The following is a 25,671-nucleotide window of genomic DNA, read 5'->3' as shown; positions in this document are numbered from 1 at the left end:
TAGCATAATGCTGCACAAACCGTACTTCTGAGATGTTTGACACCTTACTCAGTGCAGTAGTGAAATGTTAGAGCTCATTCACATGACTATGAAGAATAAATATATTCCATGGTAATGGAGTACAGCTCATAGGAGTACATGTACAGTAGCTAGAAAAAGTACTGATATTTACTGAGTTTCTCCTTCATATATGCTTTGCTCACCCTGGGATAAACAACAATGAATATTCCCTGGCTTGCAAAAAAAGTCTTATATTGATAGGTTAAAAGGAGCTCAGTTTCTGAGCAGAAAAGAGTACTTATGTACCTCTGTTCAAATATTGAAATACTGAAGACATGGGCTTCATGCTCAAAAGTGAAAAGTGAATCAGAGAACACAATTGGAAACTAAAGGGATGTGCTTTTAAATCGAGAACAGGAGACACTTCTGTGCACAAAGAGTTGTTCAAGCCTCGGACAAGTGTTATTTTAAAGAAAACACTCTGGCTCCATTCAAGAAATGCCTGTGTGAGATCGTTGAATCAGTTAGCTGCCAACCAACAGAGACTGAATAGTCTCCTTTTGTTTGTATGCAAAATGTAAGGATTTGAAATCAAATGATTCTGTTATATAGATATACAGAGAGGTATACATACAAAGAAACCTTAGTGAGCGACTGATAAACCAGTGAAAAAGTGAGAAGAAAACTTCAGAACTCCAAACTTACTTTCCTCCCCAGTATAGCTTAGTTGTTATCACAAGACTGGATCTCCTGTTCAAACAAATCCAGAGGCAAATAGTATAATTAGCACCAAAGATTCTGCTGCAGTCAGGCCATTAACAGAATTCCTTATGTCTCTGTACTTTTACTGCACAGCTAATTTTAGATGCAATTATCAAACAAAGAAGCTGAACAAATTTAGCTAAACAATGCTCTCAAAATGGCCAAAAGATGCTTTTCTTAAATAATAACAGTTGTTTTTTATAGGTTTATTGCTGTGATCTGTAGAAAGAGTCCTAAAAATGTTTAAACAGAAAATAGCAGTAACATTATATAGATCACACCTTACAATTCTGTTTAGTTTTAATGACAGAAATGTTGTAAACATGTTTTAATATCCTCAGACAGAAGATAAAAATGATTTATAATGCTAATCAAGAAAATAAAACACTTTTATTAGTTACTCCAGACATACAAAATACTGACAGATGCACCTTTATAAAGTTAATGTATGAGTCCATTAACTTAATATTGAGAATTTCCAAACATTAAATCCTCCTGCAAAGAATAATTCATTTCCATGTCCATGAACTCGAGACGGGATGGATGCACGCGCTAGAGAAATGGAATGGGACTTGGAATGAGGAATGGGGCTGTGAGGGCACTGTATATGCTGTACAGCAACTCCAAGAGTAACTGAGAGGTTTATACAGCGAATACTCACAGAAACCAAGAGGAAAGTAGATTAATTCCCCACATCACTTGCCCATGACCTTTCACTATCACTAGGACATTGTTCAAGGAAATGATGGGCAGAAACAATTCAATAGGCAGTTATGTGTGCTGTCATTTTAGCCTAAACCTGAAACTGCAGTTGTTCTAAAAAAGGGCTGCTGAGGATTATTACACAAAGAGCGAAAAGTTTTACAAGATCAAGGACACATCTTGAATGGCCGTTGTTGCCCTATATATTAACAAGTGCATTCAGTATCATTTTTGCTTGCTAGTGATAGCTGCAGCTCATTTAAATTGTAAATGAATGTAAATTAAGTGACAGTGCACCATGTGGACCTGTCGTTGTCCTACATTCTGTACCAATGTAAACTGTGGGCTTGTCATGCATTTTTAATTTGTTTTTCAACACATCATGCTAAAAATCAGACTGCTCACTCAATTTTCTGTTTTATAATAGTGGTCTGACGTAATGCTTCTAGAAAGAAAGGGTATTATCTTATATGTGAAGGAGGAGTTTATATTTAAGGTCAAGTCATATAATATTATTGGTGGGTAGCTGCATCAGCATGCGTAGGCTGCAAAGGAACAAGTAATAGGTTTATTCCATGCTGAAAAGAGACGAGAGAAAACACAACGTTTCAGCTGTGGAGCCTTCTTCAGGTGTGAGAGATTAATATATAATATTATAGTTCTTTAAGTTTCCAACAGGTGGGAACAAGCAGGATACTGTGCTAGGTCTTTGCAATATCTTTCCTATTATGAAGACTTCTGAAGGACCCTGAGTATGACATTAAATTGGAGAAGAAAAATGTTTAATCTGAAGGTTGCAGAGTTCATATTATTTAGATGGGTGAATTAGCAACACCAAGGCTTGTACTTCTGACAGCATCCAGTGTTCCTGTTCAGAAGAATACAGGGAGAATGCTAATGCTATAAATCAGTTATTATCCCTCAACACCTCTCAGCCCCAGACAAAACATTTTCAGCCACATGTTATCTCTTTGATAAGAAGAAACTAGCAATACTGACTTATAGCATGTGTGATAAACAAGTATTGCTAATCTTTAAGTGAACAATAAAAGTTATAATACATTTTCATAACACAGAAAGGAGGATTGCAGAGAAGAGAGTTCAAACCTTCTTGAACAGTCTGCTTTATTGAACAGAGGTGTACATTTTTGTAAAAAAATTTTTTAAAGAAAATCTTCAACGAAAACTGTGAGCAGGCCCTTAAGAGTCAGAAACATAATACATTTAACTTAGTTCCTGTGTAGCGGCAATGGATAAAATTACAAATACATCTCAGAATCACAAGAGTACTTGAGCTCAGACACATGCAACAAATAAATACCTGTCAATGCTTATTCAGTTGAAGCTAGTAAAAATGATATTAGAATAATGGAATTTAACATAATGGCATCTGTCATATCCATTTTCTTTGAAGAGGCTCATGTTTGTAGAAACCAGCTAATTGATTTCGGCAAAGGCACAGTCTAGGAACACTTAGACCATCAGTGCTATTTATCACTCTGTATTGAATTGAGCAGTATGGTCCTTCAGAGAAGCTGGGACCAACTCTCACGGCAGGGGCAGTGCTTAAGCACAAGGAAATAATTTAAAACATTGCCTTAAACATATTTTCTGTTAATATAATGGTTATAATGCTGTTTCACATTCCTTAAAACTTTCTTTGTGAACAGACTCATGCTCCATTGCTATTGCTACTCTATTGTATAGGATTATTATTTGCTATCGTATTGTATCATTCCATAGTTTATATTCTCCCTTGAATAAAACTGAATTTCTCTCTGTCATTTCTGTTGTCTCTTTCCTCATAAACACAGCTGCAGTTCTACCTTAATAAGCTGGTTTCCCATAAGAAAGATATACCTCGCATTCTGGAACATTTCATGCATAGATTTACTCTCAAAAAGATTTGCTGACTTATAGCTCGGGAAAATGAATCCTTAGATTTGCACAGCTAGAAACCATTGGTACGTTGTAGAGGTACATTAGGTACATTATTCAAAAGCATGTGCTTCAGAAATTGTAGCTTAATGCCACCTCATCTGCAGAAATAATTTAAAATTAGTTATATTATTAAAAATAAAGATTATGGTGATATCACAATAATGTGAGTCTTTGGATCTAACATAAGAGCTGAGATAGGATTTGCAAGATGTGCTGTAGAAAATAAATAAACATGATTAAACTAGATGTCACTAATCTCAAGGGCAGGGATAACAATAAGATTTTCAAGGGAATTACTTAGAGGTTAGAAGGTTGAGGAATATTTTTTTTTACGTATGGTTTCAAACAATCTTTAGCTGGCTGTATTAAGCAGTGGGGTCTAATTTAATGAGGAAATACAGCAACTTATGCATTTCCTTTAAGGTTTTTTTTATTATGTCTTACTGTCTCCATCTTACTGGGACCTGATTAACAGGTCCTGTAAAAAAATAAATCTTTTTTATATTGTCTGTACTTGATTACTGAAATGAAAACCCCATCAATATGATTTTGCTGGCTGCCAGTTCACAGCTTCTTCTGGATTTTAAAGACTGGATCCCTTATTTAAAAGGGAGAAAACTGACCGGCTCTCTAAAATCTATTTGGGGTTACATTCTCAATTCTCAAATCCACTTATCACTTTCATTCTGGCAAGTTTGTTTTTACAGATGCCCTGATTAAGGACATTAAGACAAACACATTTCCTATGGGTCCTTCAAAGCCCTCTTCATGCCTCGTACAGGGCTTATAGTCAGTAAGATTAATATCTTGAATTTTTTAATCAAATCAACCATGTCTGGGATTTCCCATTAGAAATCCCACCAGATCCCTTGACAAAGGTAGATGGTTATGGCTCTGCCAGATCCTAGGAAATCAGTGACCCCTGCATCACCCCTGGTGTCTGCAGTGCCAAGAGCCTCTTCTCCCGTCAGCCCTGACCCTCCAGCATGGCACTGCAGTGTTCCTAACATGTGAGTAGATGATTGGTGTGAGGGGTGGGCGGGTCAGAGGCGTGTTGTCACTTCCTCTTTATCCCCATGTGGGAGCAGGGATCCTTCCTGTGAGCACGAAAGTACAGAGGTGACTCCCTGTTTGGGCTGGTGCGAGATAAAAAATAATTGGCGATGTGCAATTTTAATCAAAACAGTTGAATTGAGCCTGGCCTCTGGTCAACAGGCCACCTATGACAGATCTCAGAAACTGTACTTAAACTTCCAGTATAGATAGCAGATAGAAGGCATTTGTTGCTATAGTTACCATTACGGACTGACATACTAGACTGCTTAAACAGCACGGAAGCTATAGAACAAGAAATAAAACACATTGCAATCATTCAACTATCCAAACACATTTCTCACACACGACTTTGTTTAGTTGTATGAGAAACCTAGCATGCTTTCCAAAAGAAAAACATACAAGTACAAAATAAGATTACCTCCAGTTCCTCTTCTTGATGATGTTTCCCAATATGATCTCAGCTCTAGAAAGCACAAAGGACCCATTATTATAACCTGAAACATTTCAGTATTTTCTGGAACTCAGGGCTGCAGATATATAGCACTGCAAACAGTATTTTAATTAATGTTAAAAATCTTTTACAACTAAACAAGTTTCCAAATCATGAAGGCCGATTTAGTTGATAACATTAACAAAGCACAACCTATTAATTATACTTCTGGTTAAATAACTGCAGTGTACCTAAACTTGTTTCATTACATTGCTTCAAAGCACTTTGATTATAAGGACATTGTGAAAAAGGACATGTATGATTTGTATAACTCACAACTTCAGTCAGGATGCAGGTTCTTTTGGGATTCCAGTACAGGAATTCCACATCATATCACACACATAAAGAATTAGGTAGATGATGAATTTCACCTACTTGCCAGCAGCATAAACCTCTGCAGTATCGAAGAGATTTACTCCGTTCTCATAAGCAATTGTCATTAGCCGTTCCGCCACCTGTAGAAATTAAACCTAAATGATTGCTGAACGATAGGTCCTAGTTTGCAGCTCTCCTTTTTTCAGCCAAACCTTGCTTACTGTCCTGTAACATGTTAGAAACTACTATTCTTCATCATTATTTGGTCCATTAAAATCTGTTATCCCTCTCTCACCCTGGCCTGTAGCGAGTTTCACTCAAATGGCGAAGCAAGACTGTTTGCTTTAGAATTTACTTTGGGTAGCACAGTAATAAATTAGCATAATACTGCAAAGAATCCACAACATCATTTTTTACATTACATGTCGATTCAGCATTATAAGTGAATTTGTTGTCATTGTTAATTTTTGCACAAGTTTCCCTTTGAAAGTGATAACCTTAACACAGTCTTTTTGCAGGATTGCTTTAATCAAATAACACTTTCCCTCGGAGAATCTGCTTGGTGTCTTTTACTGTTCTAACAATTCATCAAGTTTTCTGGCAGATGTACAAGATTGTTGAAGGAAGGCATGAAAACTGAAGGTGGTAGCTGTTCCAAACAGATAATAAAAGATATTCCACTTTAGTGAGCCACAGAATACTAAAGAAAATATCAAGTATAGGGAAAAGACAAATCAGTCTTGTCAAGTTACTGAAAGAAAATGTGATATTTCATGGCTTTTGAAGCAAAACTATATCAGTGCTTATTGCACAACTTACACAATTTGCATAGCAATATCAATGTACAGTAACACAACATGCCAAAAGAGAGTTTATATGATATTGGAATATGTTATACATATTGTGTTGCAAATGTAGTGTTTTACTAGTTTCCTTTTTGTAATATCATGCATAAATTATGCTGCTTTTTGAAATTAATATGTGATCAGGAAAAGTCTTGGACTTTCAGTCACTGCATTAATTAACTGTGCTCTTTTCATATGGGCACACAGCATATCCTTCAGTGAAAGTTGCTTTAAACCGAAGTTGTCTTGTAAGTGTATTTCAGATACTGTTAATAAAGTACATACACCACATCTATGTACAAATATAGCTGATAAATGGCCAACCCACAAACCCTGCTTAATAAGGTAATAGAAAAGACTAAATAGTGGTTTAAGTCATTTGTGTTTCCCTCAAACTCTCCTGTTATAATACAAGTTTCTCCAGACAATTGGTTGGTACTTTAGAGACTAGAACATGTGTTTCCTAACAGGGGAGAATATCTGAGAGAAAACGACTGTATCCAAGCAGGATGGGTTACAGAATGGAGTGGATGTAAATTCAACTATTTCCAGAATCCTTGTAAGCAAATCTAGCCCTAAGCATCAGTTGTGAGCACAGTAACACAGCAGTACCATATGGTTATGTGTGATGCATAAAGTTAGAGCTTACTCTTCATATAACTCATCAGTGCTCTTCACAAACATGATCATGAAATTCATATTGGTACTGTATATGTACTGTATATGTTTGTTGGGAGCTGAGTGAGGTTAATTATTAAACCACACAGAAATGACAGCCATTTTTAAATTAATCTCTCTACACCAGAAAGCCCCTAATGATGACCTTGGTTAAAAAAGAGCTGTGACACATGTTTCACACCGTTAAAAAAAATTCTGGGTCACTGTATTCCAGTTGCAGCTGGATTTTCCCTTCTGAACAGAAGGGCATTAAATAAGCATTGAAGATGCAGAAGTTATGAAATCAAAAATGGGCTTTTTGCCTATCATTTGTTGTATTTGAGTGATGAATATATGAATGCAAGCACAAGATACTGGCTCAAAAATACGATTAAGAGTGTCCAGTCTCTGAAAGTGCCTCCAGTGATGACCGAATACTCCTTAGATTATTGATATAAAAGGTTACAAAAATAAAATCACTTTTGGGACTTTAAACATTTTTATTAATTTACCAGCTCAGGAATGAATGATTGCTGTATTTTTCAGAGTGAAACCTTTTTACAAAATAATGCAAGATTTTTTTTACAATGTGAATTTGCTTTCTAATTGTTCTCTCACCTCATCTGAAATCTGACCTCCAAAAGTCACCCAGGTTCCTGTGGGAAACATCAAAATAAAACACACTTTAACATTATTTTAAAAGATGTACAATACAGAGTTTTAAAACCAACAAAAACAAAAGTTAGTGATCTTTTTATATAAATATATTGATCTTTTTATTATAAACTACATATATCTGAAATACATTATGGAAACAAGGTTTAGTCTATTGCATTCTTATTTCAAAGAGATTTTTATTCCTTGCTCTTATAGCATAAAGTCATAAACCAAGATAGATACAGTATCCCTTTTGGCATATTATAAAAGGCAATATAAATTCCTTGTTTTAACAGACTCTATCAAACTTCATGTCAAATTTAAAAACTTTACTACCAGTCCAAAGGTAATCCCTTGTGATCTAAAAGTGATTCTAAAAGTGATTTCAGATGTTTTTTCTTCTTTGATAAGAAAATGAAGCAAAACATGCATGAAAATAAATATACAGTATATTTTAGTAGGTAGGAACAGAAGTAAAAGTAGATATGTTTATGTTTAAATAAAAGACAATACACTGTATAAATCCCTTATTTTAACAAACTGTCAATCTTCACATAAAATATGTTAATTTTACTACCAGTCCAAAGGTAATCCCTTTGTCACCTAAAAGTGATTGGAATAGCCACTCCAATACAACACACTAAGGTAATTTTTACCAAAGATTGGGGTGTTTTTTTCTGCTTTGATAAGAAAATAAAGCAAAGCAAACATGAAAAAATATACACTGCTGTGCATTTAGTAGGTAGGAACAGGAGGAAAAGTAAATCTGTAAAAGAGTCAATCTAACCGTAAGTAATTAACAGAGTTCAAGTACTAGGAGGTCAGTGGCTCTTACATTTTACGATCTGGCTTGAAGGACATTTCTACTGGCTTCCTCTGATCTAGAGCCTCCAGATTGTAGTGAGAGGCAGTGAAGCATGGAGCCCAAGGAAGATGTCCTTAAAGAAGGTATAGGCGCTGAAAAACCGAATGTTAAGAGCAAGCACTCCGTGTTACTATATGACAGGCCTCATAGCCTCAGGCCTGAGCCATGAAAAGGAGACGGAAAAAATATTTGTATCTTGGAGGAGGATGATAAATGTGAGATGTGTTTGCGTCTCCATTTTTACTGAGCAGATTGACTATGACATGATTCACACAGCTTTCTCTAAATAAAAAAAAGACCCACGAGAGACCCAGTGACCCATAATGAACCAATTTTTGAAAACTGAACATTATTTAACCAACGAAGACTAAAATGCTTAAAATAACTGTGATGGCACAACAGTAATTTCAGTTGTTGAATAATAAAAGTACTTGACTGACAGGCATAGGATGAGTCTAAAGCTGACATTTGCTGTCACCAAGACAAATCTTGTTATTTTTATGGCTGGGTGGTGTGACCTGGCTACCTTAAAAATATATAATTTTAAATGGAATTATTTAGACATATTATTCTTAATATGTTATTCTTCTTCAATTATTGTCATGTGTAATCTTATTATCTGATAATACAGGATATATTTTGAGTGAACCATTTTCCCCTCTAGTTTATGTTGACCCTTTAACATAAACCCATAAAAATCTTTATTTAGCATGAATCAATGTGATAAAATATATTTAATTCTTATCCTTTGTCCCTGTCTGCATTGAAAATCATATAAAGACATACTATAAGATTTGGGGTTTAAATAAAAAAAATGGGTAGCGACAGTGTACTGGCTATAATGTTTGGTTTGTTCTAGTTTGGTGAGCACTAAGAAGTCTTGATGTGACACATTTGGGTTGTAAGACACGCTTGATGTTGGTCTAAGCCACAAGGGAAAGAGTTAATTTTATTTTTTAATACTGACCTTTTCTCTTAGAGAATTTACAGAACAAATCTGTAGAAAAGCTTCACAAGACCAGCTGCACAAAATACCACAAATAAGGTATAAAATATTACTATAAATGCATCATGGAGAAAAGAAAAGATCTGATATTAACAGATTTAAATTTTGACCCCACTTGCCATGGTGTAATATTTTATCAGAAGCAAATGCCATAAAACGTATTTCTTGAACAAATCACCTGTTCAAATATACATCCTGCAATCTGAATCTGCATCTCACCACCCATGCACAGACAATTTCAGTTATGCTGAACCGGGAAATTAAGGAGCTGAAGATCCTATGACTGAATCAATGAAGGCATTGATGCTTGTTTGTTATCTCATGTTCTCTGCTTTACTTATATGAGAACTTATATGAGAAATCTGAGAGCATGTTAAGAGAAATACATACTTTAAGCAGAAAAGCAGTGTGCACCATATGTATTCATTGATATTTTACGCTAATTTACAATGAGTATTAATCTTACTCAGACATAGACACTTCACACTAATCTAATTCTTTGTTTAAGGGGCTATTGCATGACAACTCACTGTGTCAAAGACAAAGAAAGATAACTAACTGAATGATGAAAGGAAATGTGAGAACAGAACTTACTTCTGATATCACAGAATCAAGCTTCATTGATCTTTCTGTCAGGGGTTTATGGCTGAATTGTAAATTCCAGAAGGAGTCTTAACACCACTTAAGAAAGATCCTAACACAATAAGTTCTGCTGACCAAGCAGCTATCTGCTTATAGACAGATGGATCACAGGTGCAAAAACTAAATTGAAAAACATCAGCAGAAAACGAAAGGGCAGAGACTTGGCACTCCTCTGAAAAGAGCGCATCACGTTTGAGACATTTTAAGACACGCAGCTGTGGGGTCATGAAAACAGATTAGAAACAAGCCTTAATCTAATGTGTTAATGTGTTTCGCTTTATTTTTCACTGTGAATTCTTGAGTCGGACTCAGAAAAGGAAAACACAACAAAATAGGCTCCATGACAATGTACAGTTGCTGCTCTGGGACCATTGAGCGGGATTCACACTGCAGCCTCAAAGTACAAAATGCTGTAAACAAATATTCACTGTACATCGATTTCTCCATGCTGTTTCCACCATCTGTTGCCCTGTTCTTTAAGATAGGCATTAGTGTTTCCAGTTAAAAGTCAGTGAAATGATCCTGAAGTTTATTTTATCACAATTTCAAAGGACCTTCAGGCAGTTTGTGATGAACTCCTTATGTCTTCTAAATGTTCACTAAGTATCATCATTTTGATTCAGCAAACTTCTTGCCTGCTTCTCAACATATAATTCAAGCTTGCCCTCTGGGTACCCTGTGGCCTACCAAATTAAATCTTTCAGTACACAGTGTTCTTTTACTGTTATTGCGCTCACATTCTTCACCACACCTATAAAGCAATGGATCCCCTAGTTTTTTCACAATTTGTGAGTTTCGCAATATTAAATACATAACAAAAAAGAACACCACATGTTGTGCACTTGTTCAAACATTGAGATGAGAAATCTGAGAGCATGTTAAGAGAAATACATACTTTTAGCAGAAAAGCTAAAGCTATATTTCTGAAATGTACTGCTGATCCATCACTAAATACTCACATACAATTACCTCCCTAGAGTCCACAAAGGCAATTAAATTGTGAAAATACCTTGGAACCAAATGAAAGGAGCCTGTAAAATTAATGCCATATACAATGCTGACAGTTTTTAAAAATAATCAGTTGCTTCCTCTTTTCTAGACAGTATGAGCATGACTTACTCAATATGATCCGCTTTCCCTGAATCTAACGTGTGCACCCACTGAACAATGGACAAAGCAAAGAGATGCATTTCAAACAATTTACGGATGTATTAAAAATGCAATGGCAAGGTATTTACAGAAAACAGTAATTAAAATCAGATCAGACTCCCAGGATTGCAAAACCTTTAAATTCCGAAGTTGTTGTGAAATCAACAAAAGCAGACAGTGTTTGCACATAATTCTCACTTCATTCCCCCACAATACTGAAGTTAATTCAGGAGGGCTGTGTGGGTGTGATGCACTTCTGAACAACTGGTGTTACTTTCAGGCAGGAGAACAAGCCATTTGCACCATTTACCTGCTTTAAAGTATCTTGAAGGAAAACTGAGTCATAATTTTCAAAGTATACGGTGGTGTGGTGGTGCAGTTGTTAGCATTGCCCTGCCTCTCCTGTCACCCGGAATGGGATGAAGTGTTTAGAAAAAGGATGGTACAGACTGACAGAGTAGGTGCCATCAAGTAAAGTCATGTGCTGTTGGGATTCTTCTAGACTGGCAGGTTGGAATACACAGACATGCCAATTCTTTAGAAGAAGAAGAGACAGGATCCACAGGGCTTTTTACAACAATCACCGAGTCCCAGAGGATATGTGTACATGTGTTGGTTATGTTTGGAAAAACTGTTGAGTGCTAAGCATGTATTTCCAGTTAATTCCAGGCTTCCGCCTCTCTCTTCTCCACCATGAACACCAAAGGGACTTGCTTCAGTATTCGTGACATCGAACAAGTAATTAACTAAGCTTTACAATAAGCTTGTATCTGACAGTACGTTATAAACAGTGGTGAAAATGGTCTGTTGGTTTTTCCCCAGGAAGTTTAATTCTATCTTTCCCTCCTTTTAATTTGTGACAGAGTATCCTCACCTTTCATTGTTGCATTATATACCTATGGGGATATATAGTTAGCATTTCTGGCCTTCCACAAATGTTGTCTCAACCAGTTACTATTAATAAAGAGACTGCTAAAAATGCTTGTTTTCTGGTCTAAGATCTATGATAAAAGCTGTGTGCCATTCTCTCTCACTTCCTCTGTGATTGATGGTCATTTATATTATGATCGCTCTTTGCTCCAAACAGACATATGGCTTGCCTGCGGACCAGTTTGCTTTTTTGTCTGCAACTTTTACCCTTGAATTATTAATTAAGTGACTGGTTCTGGCATTTATCAGAATCCTTGGGGTGACCTGGAGCATGTGACAATTTCTCCTGCTGAAAAACAGAAATGCCAACGATCAGTTCCCGAGGAAAGATGTTTTTGATCCTATCCAGTGAGAGATAGCACCTTCCACCCCTCAGAAGGATGCTGCACATAGCAATCTGCATCCACACAAATGGTTCTGTAATGGGGAGAGGGGTCCCTGCCCTGACGAGCAGCCTCAAAAAAGAGACAACTATCATTAAACCAGAGAAAATACAGGACAGACAATAACACAGCAGGACCTGGTATGGACCTTGATCATATTGCAGGAGCTGAATAGAGACAGCTACTTTTTATTGCCTGAGGGGGCAGCAGTGACATGGCCAACACAAAACTTTAAACAGCAAGGGTTTGTACATAAGCACGTAAATGCGTTGGCTAGCAGCCTGGCTGACTGATCAATCTCATGCTAATGCAGTGACACTGAGTGCATGCTGCTTTCAGATTCTCCCTCTTCATCCCACGTCCTGCTGAAGCACCTCTACACCGCAACACAAAGCATGCCCTGCAGCTTGAAGGGTTCAGGGATAATAAGTTTAATCACCGAATATTTAACAATGCATTTTTTTTACAGGCATATGAGTTGAAAATGCTTTTTGTGGATTCTACCTTGAACTACTGTGCTCTCAAGTCCTTTTTAATGCAAAGGGCTCTGGGGCTACAAAAGAACATATTACAGTCATGAATCACTAAAGTGTCCTGGATCTCCCTGCAATATAAGAACAACTCCAGTTAGCAATTTGGAGAATTTTCAAAACACACATTTGGTAAAGTGGAGGTGACATTTGGTCTTTAGGGAGAATTCTTCCCTGAAAGAGGAGGTTATTGAAGACTTTGTTGTTAGTTTGTGATACTAGGTGGTTTTTCCTTACTATTGGGACACTTAAATCATTTTCTCCTCTTAAACAAAAAGGTGACATGATGATGTTGTGACTTCTAAGCTTACTTTACTAACTGAATAAATATAACCCTATTCTTATTTATTTTCCACTGTAATTATAAAATACATTCAGAAAACACGTCAATCTAGTCACATTTCTACTTAGTCTGTTTTATCCCTGACACTATACCTAATTCTCACCTCATAGCATTTTGTGTATTTCCACTCAAATGTTCCCAGGTGTACAGAAAAGGTTCCTGCTTGTATATTGATGCCTTGATGGTGAAGTGGGACGTGTATATATCTCACTTATCCAGCATCACAGTACACCACTGAAGCGCATTTTAGAGGTGTTGGTGGGGTCTGTTAATTTAGCCTCAAACAAAAGTTCCACTAAGATGCCATAAAGCTGACTTGCTTTAGCAGCCCCAGTGGCTTAACGCTACAAAATAAAAGACAAGAACAACACCCACAAACAGGATAAAGCAGACCAATGTCTGCTGCATATCAAAGGACAGAACCTAGAGCAAGACAGAGTAGGACAGGAGGTAATCACATATCAAAGAACAGGACAGATTGTGAAACAAACTTTCTTCTGACTGTATATAAGAGCTGGGAAACCCTTGCAATTTGTCTGTTCTGTGGGGCTGACCCAGCGCGCGTTGTTGGACTTATTGAGCTCAATACAACTGAATCTGCAGAAGACTGTGTTCTGCTCCTCCGATAAAGAATTTCCCACAACAATGGCAACACAATAAAAGGTCTCAGCTCATTTACACTCCTCAAAATGAATGAAAAAAAACTGCTCAATAATCCAAAAGTGTTCTGCATTTTCCTACAAGTGTCTGGTTCTGGCCTGTCACACCTGAGCCCAGAAGCACTCCAGTGCCAGGTAGCATGTGTTTCTCTAACCTTTTCTCAGAGTTTCACACCCCCGGTCTTCTGCAGCAGAATTGCTGTTTGCTGTTGGGCTGTGAGCGTTATCTGTTGTGATTAGAACTGCTTCTATAAACAGATCTTTTCCCACAGCAAGCAAAGCTGATGTGGTGCAACAAGACAATGACTCAAACTGATTTATTTGTTTGTTTGGTCCCGACCATCAGATCAGCTAAATATCTTCAGGAGAAGTCAACTATTTTTTACACAGAGGAAGTCGCCCTTCTGCATTATTTGAATTTTTTAAATTTCAAAATTTTAGTCGGGAAAGTAATTTTCAAGAATAATATTGGAAGAGGGATTGTTCCTTTGATGTCTACAAAAGAATTAGATGCTGCTTGAGTTCTTTGGAAAATTCAACGGATTCTTTTAATCTCTTCAGGACTCTGTTAGTATATGTGTAGTTTATAATCTGTTATATAAGCAATGAGAACAGAGGGATTCAGCACAATCATGGTCTTGGTTTCCTATAGCAATCTATGCAGATACTTCGGCTCTCCTTCAGATGATGATTGTATCTTTCATAAACACACTTTCTATACAAAAAGGGACACCTTGAAATGTAGTCAACATGACCGTGTGCATCTTGAATTACCATAGAGAAGATAAATCATTTTGGATGTCGCATATCATACGGAAACAGGTTAAACCAAAGGACCTATCTCATCTGGAACTGCGAGATCTGGTTTAAAAAAAGTGTGTATTTCTCCCTTGCAATTATCCTCAGGATGCAGTTCAGTGATTCTTTCAGGAATCCCACTGTCTATCTGATAGAATTTATTTTTTCTCTCAACTGCCTTTCATATGTACAGTACATCTGCTGTTTGCTGCTTCACACTTGCTCCTCACAGTTCTGTAATGACAGTTTTTTACACTGCTCATAGAAAATGAAATTTTGCACTTATAGATCCATTTAGACAGAATCTAAAAGACCATCAATTTAACTTCCCTTAGAAAACTGATTTGGATGAATGAAGATCACTAAAATGAAAGTCATAGTGGACCATCTATATATAACAAACCATTCTGAACTGTATATTTAAAACAGCAAAATATTAAATGAAACAGATATGGTTTTCAGGTCCACGGAAAGCTGAAGGGATATTTGCTCATCACAACCATCCATTTAACTTTTGCATTGAGCAGAAAAGCCTGTTAAAAGCAGGTTCCACTGAGGTCTTTAACATCGTTTAATGACAATTGTTCATGAATGACAAAAAGAGCAGAACGTTGACTCAAATAATGGAGCATAAGGTGGCAAAACTAGAACTTCCATGGTAAAACTGTTAATCTATCCTGAATCTTGGAAAGGTTGAAGAGATTGAAGAAAGACCTTAACACATCTAATGACGACCAGACTATCCATTTCATACATGTATGAAGTAGACATTTGTATATCCCATTTCATAGGTACTGTAAAGAGCTGTGGTAAGTTCAAACACAAGACTCCCAAATCCAGTCTGTTGTACCTTTTAGTTTAATGAAGCCTTCTCTTCTCATGTTGGCTTTTAAATCAGAAGAGGACTTTTTTGGCCATTAATATGGCGACTTTAACAGTAATGAATCAAGCATAATAAATGAGCTACTCACAAATAGCTCAATTACAAAACATATTTCATATTAGTCATCAAGAACAAATTGGCACCTTTTGTCTTGCTGCGTACTTACTCAAAATCCTTACTGCAATTTTCCCCTTTCATTGACATGTTAATTAGTTCTATCAGACAACTTCTAAACTTTCTACAAATTTAAGAGTTCGCAGATTTTTATGACTTTATTAAATGAATTGCTTAGGTGGCACATCAGATTCGGACAGATAATTAATTGTTTGTATAATTTATAGATGTGACCATACTGGGATCAGCTCAGGTTTTCATTAACATTCACCTAACTAATTGTGGAGGTCTTTATGGTAAAGCTCTTTGGGATGACTCATACGCAATAAACAATATAAATGCATTTCAACTTGGGAAACTTTGGCATTATAGCCTTTCTCATTTTCTCTTTCGATACTATTGAAGAACATGTGGAGGTTCATCATTTTGCAGGGATAATGAAGGGTAGAATTAGAATAAAAGAACTATGGAAAATGTGAAAAAAGCTTTTTCTTAGTTTTCCATTTTTCTGGAGCAGCCGTATATATTGAGCTTCAACATGCCCCAGTTTTATGTGTTTTCTGAAATGCAGCTGCTGAATTTGCTGATTTGCTTTGCTCTAGAGATCTCACTAGACCTTTTATAAACAATGCAGTTAGAGGCAGGAGCAGAGAAAGAACAATGAATTTACAAGCCCGATAAACGTCCAATGTCTTTTTTTCTAAGAGTTATTTGTTTGAATCAAAACAGTGACAGAAGGGGAATAACAAATCAACAATTATCATTCTACGGGTTAAAAAAGACAAATAGAGGCAAAACTGTGTTTTTCATTTCCAGACCCTTTTAACTAATGACTTCTGCTCATTAGGAAAGTACCATTGTTTCTGTTACACGTATATTTTTCTGTGTTGATGCTTTATGGTTTGACCAGGTGGTGACACCTAAAGATAAAACAAATTCAACTTTTGCCAATCAATGTGTTCCTTTATTGTGTCCCTTTATTGCTGTGCAGAACCCATGTTGATATGCTCAGCACAATTAGAAATATATAATAAAGAATGAAATAAAATGTTTCCTATAACCTTTACTCTAGTTTCCTCCCACACTCCAAAGACATACTGGTAGGTTAATTGGCTTCTGGAAAATTGGCTCTGGTGTGAGTGTGTGTGTTTTTGTCTGTGTGTGCTCGGAGATGGACAAGTGTCCCACCCAGAGTGTATCCCATCTTGTGCCCAAGATCTCCTGGGACAGGCTCCAGGCCACCATGATGCTGAATTGGCTGTTGAAAGTGATGCGATGATGTGATATAAACTTTAATAAAAAGGAACAAAGTGAGACTTTTGGTTTTTACTGGCATGATTAAGCAGGTGATTTCATTACAATTCTGAATCACTGTTATTAGAATTGTATATTGCACATAATAAAAGACAGCTATCACACAAGCCCACAAGTGTGAGGTAGATAAGCACTGATGCAGATCTTCAAACTCTGGCTTCCAAGCTACATGAACATTCATTATTATGTAAACCTACTACTGAGTGCAACAAAGGGTGGAAAACCTACGGTGGAAAGAAGCTGCTTCTGAAAAAGACTTGGGTATTTACAGTATTTTGACACATCTTTTACATAATCTAGATAATACAGGAAACAACAAAAAGTCATAAGAAAGTAGAAGATGTATTGTTAAGAGTGCAGGGTTGAAATCAAAGAATGTCATATTCTTAATTCATAACACAGTGTAAAATTTTGTTGATCACATTACAATAGAGATGTTGTAGTTCTGGAATCATTCCTGAGGAGTGACCAGATACATTCCAGTCTTAAAGGAATGTCCTTCACTGACAGGCTAGCAAAAACAGATCTTTTACAGTGTAGAATAGAAAGGACTACAAGAGGAGCAGTAGAAGTGACACATCTGTACACAGAGGGTTGTAAGAGTCACAGTCATGCTATGTCAAAGCTGAATACCATATTGAACAGCTAAATCAGATCCATACTGTAGATCAATTTGCTACTACTGTAGCAACCAAACAAACCTCTCATTTGTAACCTTTCTAATCTTTTTGTTCTTATATGTAATAGATATTCTTTTGTGAAGATTCTTTTTGATGAATTGAGATTTTCCCTTCACTCTTTTCTTTGCAGTCTATGAACAGCTGGTATCTAACAAGTATATTTACTTACCAAGACCTAAACACGACACTCTGAGCCCTGACTTCCCCAGGTTCCTGAAAAGAAAGAAATAAGAGCTGATTAAGAGTGGATCAATATCCTTGGCCTACAGTGTACTGCTAGGTTAGTTAAAGATTCAAAATATACAGTAAAACCTGTTAACTATAGGATCTATAAGAGAGTAAAAAATCAATTCCACTGTAATTATCATGAAGTAGGTGTTCTTACTGTTTTGATTATTCTCAGAAAATCAATTTGAACATCTTATTTGACATAATGCTTTTGAGTTAGCAAAAACAGCTTGAGTCCACCATACTAAAGCTCTTACCATACTACATACTACAGCTCTTTTAAGTGTTGTGGCACTGTGTTAGCTGCCATGCCTCTCTTGTAAATGGAGTTATATTTACAATGAATGTCAGAAAATCTACCATACTCATATAAGAGCATAGTTACAGGATAGATAGGTCTGATTCCAAATGGCTGTCCTGCATTCCTCCAGTAACAGCCTATACTAATCGATTTTAGTTTTGGTAATTACAGTATATCTGTGATCCCATTACTGACACAAAATGTCAGTTGACATTTTGACATTTGACATTTCAAGGGCACATGCCTCCTGCAGATGCTCGAAAGGTCCTGATTATCCATCCCAGATCCCAGGTTGTGATTGATTAAACTAAGAGCAAATCTCTCCCTTAAATTAAGGGGTTCAATAGCACCTTGTTCAGAATGAGTTCTGTGTATTGTTGATGATGATTATCATTCCACAAGGGTATATTCTGTAGGCAGTCAATACAGTGCACACTGAATAATGTGCTTTCAGACCTTTAATATACTGTCACCGCATCTCATATAACTAGACTACACTGGCGTTTTTATAGCGGCTCTAAATTTATGTCAATCAGATAAAGCTGTCCGGCAAATAATCCCGAAGTGCATTAGAATTTCATGATAATGGGAAAATCGGAGGTAAGAACTTTCAACAAGGATACGAGAAATATGATGACGTTTTCTCTGGTTTAAAACGTATAATGTTTAAAGTGAAATCACCTGTTTTTAGCCAGTGCTAAACTACAGCGCAATGAAGCAGAAAGAACTGTGTAATCTAACCTTTTTGAAAATTCAGAATTCAAATTCGGTCCTAGGTACAGGTTATTACATTCCACAGCCATGCCTCAGCTCCATTCTTCTCAGGTCTGACTCGATGAAAAGTTCACCGCTCTTTAACATTGCCCAAGAGGAGCCCTGTTCTCCCCGGACACAAACAGAAAGCCAACCACAGGGAATAAGCGGCTCAGAGAACCAAATTATGCTTGATGTTTTTGCAGCAAAACATTTGTTTATCTCCGAAGTGATCGCCCTTGTGCTCAAGCGATTTGAAAGTTGTAGTAATTCAGTCGACTGTTGCATGAAATGTCTTTGGAATGATAACATGTAATTAGCTGTGAAGTTTCCCTGTTGATTAGGCAAACCTCAGAGGGAGCTTGATGCCATTTTAATGCTCCAATAAGTAACCAATTAACAATGTCATTAACCATACATTAACTGTACAAATGAGGCAGTAACACATCTGCGCATTGACTTCTATTAGATGACAACAGGGGAATTTTGGAGCAATTGCACTGCATGACATGAAAGGTGGAGAAAATCAGCTTGTACTTTTTGCTTAAAGGATTACAGGAGCTGTTGGGACGCAATGGACTGTACAATCGTCCATTAGGTCTTATTGTATACCCACCCGAATCAGAAACTCCAACTGTAATATTACCCCATCACAATGTAGGATCTTTTGACAGGCTGTAAGCTCCACTGTTTTTCACCTTTAGCACGGCGTAACAAGACTGTTTGATCAGTCATTTTCCAAAGTTGTCTCTCCCCTCCACCTCCTCCTAAGGCCTTGTCTTAAGAGTGATAATGTGTAGCTATAAGAAATACATGATATCCAGGCTGAGCCACTCAGAATTCCCTGCATTAACAGAAGGAAAGAAAGTCCTTTCAAATGCTTCTGGGAGCATTATTAAGCTACTTTTGACAGGGGGGAGCATGGAACATCTTTTTCCAGCTTTTAGTTTTTTAACTGCTTGCTGTTTTGATGACAGTTATAAAGCTTTTCTTGTTTTAGCAGATAAAAGTAAATTTATTTTCTTTGTCTGATCCCTCGTTGCCTTATAGTAGTAGGGGTTTCAAGTATTTTCGATTTGGACAGTTCTGAGATCATTTTCATTGACTGTTGACTGTGTTTTCTCAACAATTGCAGGAACGCTCAACTTTAAAATGAGAGTCTGCAATGTAGCGTAATTGTCCTTTTCCCCAAAAATATTTCAAAGTTCACAGCATATATATCATAATGGACTGTATCGGTCTTGCTACAGTACCTTTGTTCTGCTAAGCCCTGCTTCATATTCCTATTATCTCTGCTTCAGAAATGACCAGGCTCTTTGAATACAGAGAAGCATAAAAAATGTAACAAATACTATTGATTCTGTTACATTTGTTGAATTTTAAATGTAAAAAATGTTTCTGGGTGGAAATTCAGACTGACACCCAAAGAAGGCTCCACAGCCGAAACGTTGTGTTTCTTTTCTTCTCTTTTCAGCGAGGGATTTAACCTTTACTTGTTCTTTTGCAGCCTGTGCTTGCTGACACAGCTACTTACTTGAACACACTCAAATTTAGTTTGTTGAAAAATGATAGTAACAAAAAGTTAAAAGGAGACAATAAATTTCCATCTTCTGACACGTAATTTGTTTTTTTTTGCTGTTATTTCCTCAAAACGTCAGTACAGTTAACATTAATTTCCCAATGTGTTTTTCATTGCCTCGTGAAATCTATGTGTGGCATGCACTATTTGACATCTGAAATCTAATCTGTCATTATCTTGCATGTCAAACTGTGGAGTTATTCAAGACGACTGATGTGCATGACAGCCTTTACTCAACAGTTTAAGTCAGTTAGCATAATCCTAATCCTTAGATCCTTAATGAAGAACACTGCCCTAGATTTGTTTCAAAATACTGAATTAAAGTGAAATGAGTAATATGTGAAAAGGGAATGGAAAGCCGAGACATACCAGAATATATCCCTGGGTTTCTTCTCTACAGAGAACAAAGTTTTTTTTACAAAATAAAGAATTAATTCTGAAAATTGGGTAAAGTTGTCTCTGAGTTTTCAGGGGATGGTGGGATAAGAAAAGCTGAATGCATTAAACACTATTTTCTACATGGCTAGTTTTAGGAACCAATTTATATAAAACTATTCCTTGAGGAAAATGTCCGCAATACAACAACGCTATCCTGCTGACATAAAGCTGTTAAGTGCACCTTTTGTATGATAAAAAGCACTCTTTCCATAGTTTTAATTCGTATTTAAGGGGAGCAACAGAGCAGAACAAATTCTAAACGTTAAAATTAAGAGTTACTGTATTTTGTGAATAGTTCAACCATGCACTATGATTTTATGTGCCACACTCTTGGAAGCGCATTTCTCAGAATCAGCTTGACTTATGTTCCAGCTCAGAGAAACCGGACAGGAGGATGAACACTCTATACTCCCCAAATAGTATTCAAGATCAGTTTGCAAAGGATTCCCAAAGTTTTCCCAGTTCTCTTGTTCCATGCATCGACACTGTTTTGCCATGGTTTTCCACTGTTTTTATGATGTTTAATGACATCTCTCCGTGCTCCACAACTTTAATGTGCTTTATTTCACTTTAGTCCTGGATTAACGTTTATTAATAATAATAATAATAATAATAATAATAATAATAATAATAATAATAATAATTGCTAACACTTATATAGCGCTTTTCTGGACACTCCACTCAAAGCGCTTTACAGGTAATGGGGATCCCCTCCACCACCACCAGTGTGCAGCCCCACCTGGATGATGCGACGGCAGCCATAGTGCGCCAGAACACTCACCACACACCAGCTCTCAGTGGGGAGGAGAGCAGAGTGATGAAGCCAATTTATAGAGTCTATATATTTACTAATGTTAAGAAGACAGAGACACGGGGCACATTTCAGCATTACAGTGTCAAAGGACACTTTAGTCCTACTAGCAGAGTGGCCTTTGGATTGATTTTAAACTTTATTTCCATTATTGTTACACACTCAGATGAGAATTTGGTGTGAACAGCCTAGGATTAACTATACATTAAGCAGAGGACTGCATTCTAATTATATATTCCCCTTAACGAATTGCAAAATGTACTAGTCATACATATTTTAGAACAACAAAGAAGAGAAGCTCATTTTAACTATTTGTGTACCATGTTTGTTTTAACTAGTGCAGTTAAAATGAGGAATCCTCAACTCTCCTGTCATTGTTTTTGTCAGCCTAATCATTCCAATTTTATTTCTATGATTAGAACTTTTTGTACTTTTCTTTAAAAAGACAACAAACAAAACCTAGTGTTTGATTAGAAAATGCTAATAATGTCTCTGTTCAAAGCATGACAGAAATACACCAGAGACTATTTTAATATATATAACTATACCAGTTATTAGTTCTAAGTTAGTGTAGGACTCGAAATTTACACTGTACAACAACAGAACCACAGACAGAACTAAACCTGTAAGGGTAAAAAAATCTAAAATAGAAAACTGATTCACTCTGTTAACTACTAGTTCAAAGCAGAACTGCTTCTGAGTAGCCTGCTGTTCCCCTTTTTCTAAGAACTGTGTATCTCAACTCTCATTTCTCATCAAAAGGAAGGTGGTTTATATATTTCCAAACACTGTTCACCCTTTTGTTTATTACAGCTTTGAAGAAAAGCTTTAATTCCCTCAGGACTGTGATGTTAATGTTGTTGTATTGCAGTAATTTAGCTGTTTGGCAATGAACAGGACAGCTGATAACCACCACATCAGTTTAAATTGGCCTTGTAAAACACCACAGCATTTTCACAAATGTAGGGCACCGAGATTAACACACATGACTTGCACCATTCAGTGTACAAACAAGCACATAAACCACGATGATATAACCAGGTTTGCTATTGCTCGTGTTGAAGTAATGATTATTTCATTTTTTTGTTCTGCTTTTGTGTGGTACTGGCATTACAATTCAACATTTTTGTGCCTGCCTTTTCTTTCAGCAGCATGTTTTAATGTTAAGTATGATCAACTCCCTCTACAAGGAAGAAATTTGGGCTATTTGCCTTTTGCTATTTTCCATGGCAGAGGCTATCTATATACAGCGGCAATATAGCCACAACAGATTATATTTGAATAAGATGAGCAGCCAGTTGGCCTGGAGCAAGGATCAACACAGAAATTCAAAAGCATTTAAAGTAAAATAGAAGGGAGGAGAATCCAGGAAGCATCTGCAAGGGACGTACACAGAGAGCAGAGACAGAAAGAGAAGCCAGAGGAAAAAAAACAAAACAAAATGTCAGAGGACTAGAAGATTAAGAGCTGAGACCTAAATGCCAGGAGCATTAGAAACAAAATGCAAAACACAGAAGCTACTGCATTAGCACATGAGGTTACTGAATCACAGAAACATAGTTAACAAGTAATAATGGGTGCAACTCTAATGGATGCATTGCATTCCCGAAGGACAGGAACGATGAAAGTTGAGAGTCTCAGAAACTCCATGGTTCAAACTTCAAGAAGTTTGTTTAAAAAACATTCAGAAGCCATAATGTTAGGAGCCTGCTGCAGACCACCACCTTCAGATATGAATAATAATGCAGTCTTACATAATGAAATCCAGACTAAATGTGTGAGAGAAGAACATTTTGTAAAGGGAGATTGTAATTTTTCTCTAACAGTTTGGGTAAAGCCATCAGGGACACAAGCAGGGGGAATTGAAGTGGCAAACATGGTTGATTCCCTTACAGATCTAGTGTTTTCAAGGAATCAGGAGAGTAAGGAAAAAAGAGGTGAGAAAACTACGAGAAAAACTGTGATCATAGTGTGGTATGCTTTATCGTTGAAAACAAGGATTTCTAATTCCAGGACCGTAAACTCTTAAGGAACAGAATGGGATAAAATAGATATGGAATCAGTTCAGAATGAATATAGTGTATAATAGCATAGTGTACATATAGGAACAAGTAAAAATGTATTCCATGCTGAAAAGAAAAAAAGAAACACAACTGTGTGTGTGTGAACCCGAAGTTATGTTTCTTTTCTTCTTTTTTCAGCATGAAATAAACCTTTACTTGTTCCTTTGCAGCCTATGTGTGCTGACGCAGCTCCCCACCTGAACTGCTTTAGTACATAAATCAAAGTCTAGAAAGCAGCGTCCTAATGATTTGATTCATTCGTCCTTTATTATCAGAAAGTTGATCAGTTTTGGTAAAGGTTGAGGTAATCCAGAGCCTTTCCGGGAAGGATAGGGTATTAAATACCTGTGTCTGAAACAGAGCACGTGTCCATCACAGGGCATGCACACCTACTGTAATGAGAGGACACCAGAGCACACAGAGATGAGCCACAGATTCATAGAGGGAGTACCACTCCAAACTCCACACAGAGGACATTAGAACCTGGAATTGAAGCCTTGACCGCATGTACTGGGAGCAAGGAAGGAACAAGCCTCCACACTGCCCATTAAACAAATCGGTTCATTAATATAAGCATTATTTAATTCATTAAATAAGCATTAAATATAAGCAGGGTGTGTGAAAAAGGACAGATCGAGTTAAAGTCTTGGAACATAATTAACTGCAGTCACAGGTACAAAATAATATACTCTCGCACAAAAAAAAAACAAAAACACAAAAAACAAAATAAAAACATCAAAGCTTCTTTAGCAGCTCTCAGAGATGTCTAAAAAAGGAAGAACCTCTTATTTGTGCCTTTATTAGGATTTAATGTTCTCCTTAGGCATGCACAAATACTTGGGCTGTGAACGGAAGTTAATCTCCTGACAAGTCTTTGAAGCTTCCACCTCCAGCAGCTTGTTTACAAAATGCTCTTACTCTGGCTTATAGAGTCATGACATCTTGACACCATGTAAGGAGTTTTTCCTTTTTTTTCTTCAAACTTGGAATCTTTCTCTTATCCCCCATCATAGAAGCGCTAATCATTATTCAGCTCGGCTCGGCGCGACAGCTGTCCTCATACAGGCAGGGGAACTGGGGAAGGGGTCTGCGTGAGCATTTCTGAGGATGGAAGTGCACACCCCAGAGTTTCCACTTCCTGTGTGGGACAGCTAGCGCATCTGGGGACGACCCGGAGGTTGAGACTCTGCCTGTCACGCCAGCCCAGCTCGGACTGCGCTTGGCCTGTTGTGTGTCACCAGCCGAAGCCCGCAGAAGGATAATGGGTCGTGCACACCGGATGTGAACCACATGAGCCACCGAATTTAAGTCAGAGAGATAATGCACGCTGGTAGTGAAGCAAACAATGCAAATATTAGGCTACTGAATTTACAAATAAATGACAACAAGAGCTAGATATGAAACGAAAAGCCCTTCTCCTTCTCATCCTTTTACAGACACATACAGTAAAACAGCATGAGTACTCCAGTACTCTATACACTTTGAATGTATACGTTACATTTCAGGAAGAGTCTCATAATCACTGGTGAGTAACACTTGACTTTGTGAAGCATAGATCTTCTTCAGAAAAAAATAAAGGTTAATTTTGTTTTACTATGTTTTACTATGAGCATAAGCATGTCCATCAGCCGCGCTGAGGCCTATCTTCTAAAACACCAAGTGTCTATTCATCATGACCAGAAGCATTCCCCATCACCTATATTGAGCATTTAGATTACCTCACACCACAGAGTACGATGGGAATTACCCTGCAGAAATAAAACAAAAACTAAAGACA

At 37.0% G+C, this 25,671-nt stretch overlaps 1 protein-coding gene across 4 annotated transcripts in view; it reads right to left on the bottom strand.

Annotated features, from left to right (window-relative positions):
* kcnab1a (potassium voltage-gated channel subfamily A regulatory beta subunit 1a) overlaps positions 1 to 25,671 on the bottom strand; it is a 100,381-nt gene that overhangs the window by 15,042 nt on the left and 59,668 nt on the right. For all 4 annotated transcript variants that reach the window (XM_069197342.1, XM_015360858.2, XM_006637454.3 and 1 more), the window contains 5 exons: positions 17,891 to 17,934; positions 7,387 to 7,424; positions 5,327 to 5,406; positions 4,880 to 4,924; positions 706 to 750 (listed from right to left, as the gene is read on the bottom strand). In XM_069197342.1, the coding sequence (XP_069053443.1) occupies positions 706 to 750; positions 4,880 to 4,924; positions 5,327 to 5,406; positions 7,387 to 7,424; positions 17,891 to 17,934 (252 nt within the window). The remainder of the gene's footprint in view (positions 1 to 705; positions 751 to 4,879; positions 4,925 to 5,326; positions 5,407 to 7,386; positions 7,425 to 17,890; positions 17,935 to 25,671) is intronic.

Source organism: Lepisosteus oculatus, chromosome 13, assembly GCF_040954835.1.
Source record: "Lepisosteus oculatus isolate fLepOcu1 chromosome 13, fLepOcu1.hap2, whole genome shotgun sequence".
Lineage (NCBI taxonomy): Eukaryota > Metazoa > Chordata > Actinopteri > Semionotiformes > Lepisosteidae > Lepisosteus > Lepisosteus oculatus.
The sequence above is the reverse complement of the archived record's forward strand: the minus strand, read 5'-3'. Positions and strand labels throughout refer to the sequence as shown.